General features: G+C 38.6%; 1 protein-coding gene across 1 annotated transcript; it reads left to right on the forward strand.

The window, feature by feature from the left end:
- The first annotated feature begins 645 nt into the window (after positions 1 to 645).
- Positions 646 to 1,650, forward strand: LOC119559600. Its single transcript, XM_037872615.1, has 2 exons — positions 646 to 1,157; positions 1,213 to 1,650. Exons 1-2 carry the CDS (start codon positions 720 to 722, stop codon positions 1,219 to 1,221), a joined length of 447 nt encoding a protein of 148 aa, XP_037728543.1. The 5' UTR covers positions 646 to 719; the 3' UTR covers positions 1,222 to 1,650.
- The last annotated feature ends 471 nt before the right edge of the window (positions 1,651 to 2,121 follow it).

A 2,121-nucleotide genomic window follows, 5' to 3' on the forward strand; every position in this document is an offset into this window, starting at 1 on the left:
AACTTAAAAAAAATATCATCACCAAATGACAGTGATATAGGAATAGTTAAAAATGCATACTCTCGATTTTATAGTACTTAGATTCACTAATTATAGAAATTAAAAAAAGTATCACAACATTGCTCTGTTTTTGTTTCCACCCACTAATATTTTAACTAAATTCTCAGAATTAGAAACGGAACAAATTTTTTATTTTGTGCGTTCCAGAAATTTCCATGCAATTGGAATCTCTGAAGCGTCACTTAGAAGTCGTCCAATTGGAAAATGAGTTTCTCAAATTGGAAGTTTCCCGGCGTCAGCCATTGAATAGAGTGACCGCACCTTCGACGAGCAACTTGCCAGAAATCCAGAACAATGTTTCCACACCAAATCAAACCAATGTCACCCTATCGAATTTGGGGAATATTGTTGAAGAGGCTGCCAGACCTAATACAACCATTTTTAACAACAACTCTTTGGTGACCACGGTGAAGGAAATGCTTCCACCTTTTGACGGTGCTGTTAACAGCAAAGTGCCAGTTAACACTTGGATCGCACAGCTCAACGCGATCATAAAAATGTACAAGCTGAGCGAAGACATAACTCGCATGCTGGTTATGTCAAAGTTGAAGGACCGAGCTCAAATTTGGTTGTACTCTTCTGAGAACTTTCTGTCCTTGCCAGCCCAGGACCTCTTAACTCAACTCGCAGAGGCTTTTCAGTCAAAAGAGAGCAAGATAATGTCCAGACGCAAGTTCCAGGAGCGAAAGTGGCAACCAGCTGAAGACTTTGCTACGTACTTTAACGACAAGACCCTGTTGGCTGCACACATCAGAATAGACGACGAGGAATTAATCGACAGTATCATCGAAGGAATACCGGATACTCTTCTACGACAACAGGCACACATGCACTGTTTTAATTCGTCTGCCCAGCTGTTGCAGGCATTCTCCAAAGTAACATTGCGGAAACCATCTCTCGCATTTGGACGCCACAAAGACGTTTCTGGAAATCAGCCCGGACCCGCTGTAAGATGCTTCAACTGTAACTCCATGGGTCACTTCGCAGCCGACTGCCGCAAGCCTAAGCGCGCGTACGGCGCTTGCTACGGTTGCGGAAGTTTGGAGCACCTGATATCCCATTGCAACGAGAAGAAGAACGCAACCAAAAATGAATATGTGAGACCGTTTAAAATTTACTTTAATTCACAGTCTAATCAGTGCCTATTCACAGAATGCCTAATCGATTCTGGGAGTCCAATTAGTTTTACGAAGTTATCCTGCGTTGAAAACATTCTAAGAAGTAATATCGTTAACGTTAATGAAAACAACTTGTCGCATTACTTTGGCTTGAACCACAGCCCTTTAGACATATATGGAAAGATATCATGTTTTGTTATTATGAATAAAGTGAAGTTTAATTTTGAATTATTAATTGTGGCAAACGAATCGATGGCATATAGCACTGTTTTAGGAAGAGATTTTATGAACATTTGTAACTTTAAGATTGTTAGGGAAAATGATTGTTCAAATGATAGTTGTACTGATGATCGTTCAAATGATAGTTGTACTGATGATCGTTCAAATGATAGTTGTACTGATGATCGTTCAAATGATAGTTGTACTGATGATCGTTCAAATGATGGTTGTGCTGATGATCGTTTAAATGACAGTGGGGTTGATGATCGTTTAAAGGATATTTTTTCAAAAGATAGTTGTATTGCAAATGATAGCTCAGATAATGGTAACAGTGAGAAGGATAGTAGTTTTAAATTTTATTGCTCAAATGTTGGTCAGACTGGAAACGATTGTGCTACTGATAGCTGTGAGAAAGATGATTGTCTAAATGATAGTATAAAGGTTTATTGTGGTTACAAAGAAACGCAAAGTGATTCGTGTAAAACGATAGAGTCAAGTCAAAATTTAAGTGTCCAACCCAGCGATCATTTCGAGTCAGAAATTATGTCAATTGAATACCCTGATCCAGCCGAAAGCAACCTGTTAAATATTAGCGACAAGTGTGAGTTTACGTTAAGAAAAAAACTGATAGATATTTTTGATAAGTTTTATACGAAACCGAAACGGCCAGAGATCCCCTTAGTAAAATGGGAAATGAAACTGAATTTTGATAAAACTAAACCGT

Source organism: Drosophila subpulchrella, unplaced genomic scaffold (assembly GCF_014743375.2).
Source record: "Drosophila subpulchrella strain 33 F10 #4 breed RU33 unplaced genomic scaffold, RU_Dsub_v1.1 Primary Assembly Seq25, whole genome shotgun sequence".
In the NCBI taxonomy this organism is placed as follows: Eukaryota; Metazoa; Arthropoda; class Insecta; order Diptera; family Drosophilidae; genus Drosophila; species Drosophila subpulchrella.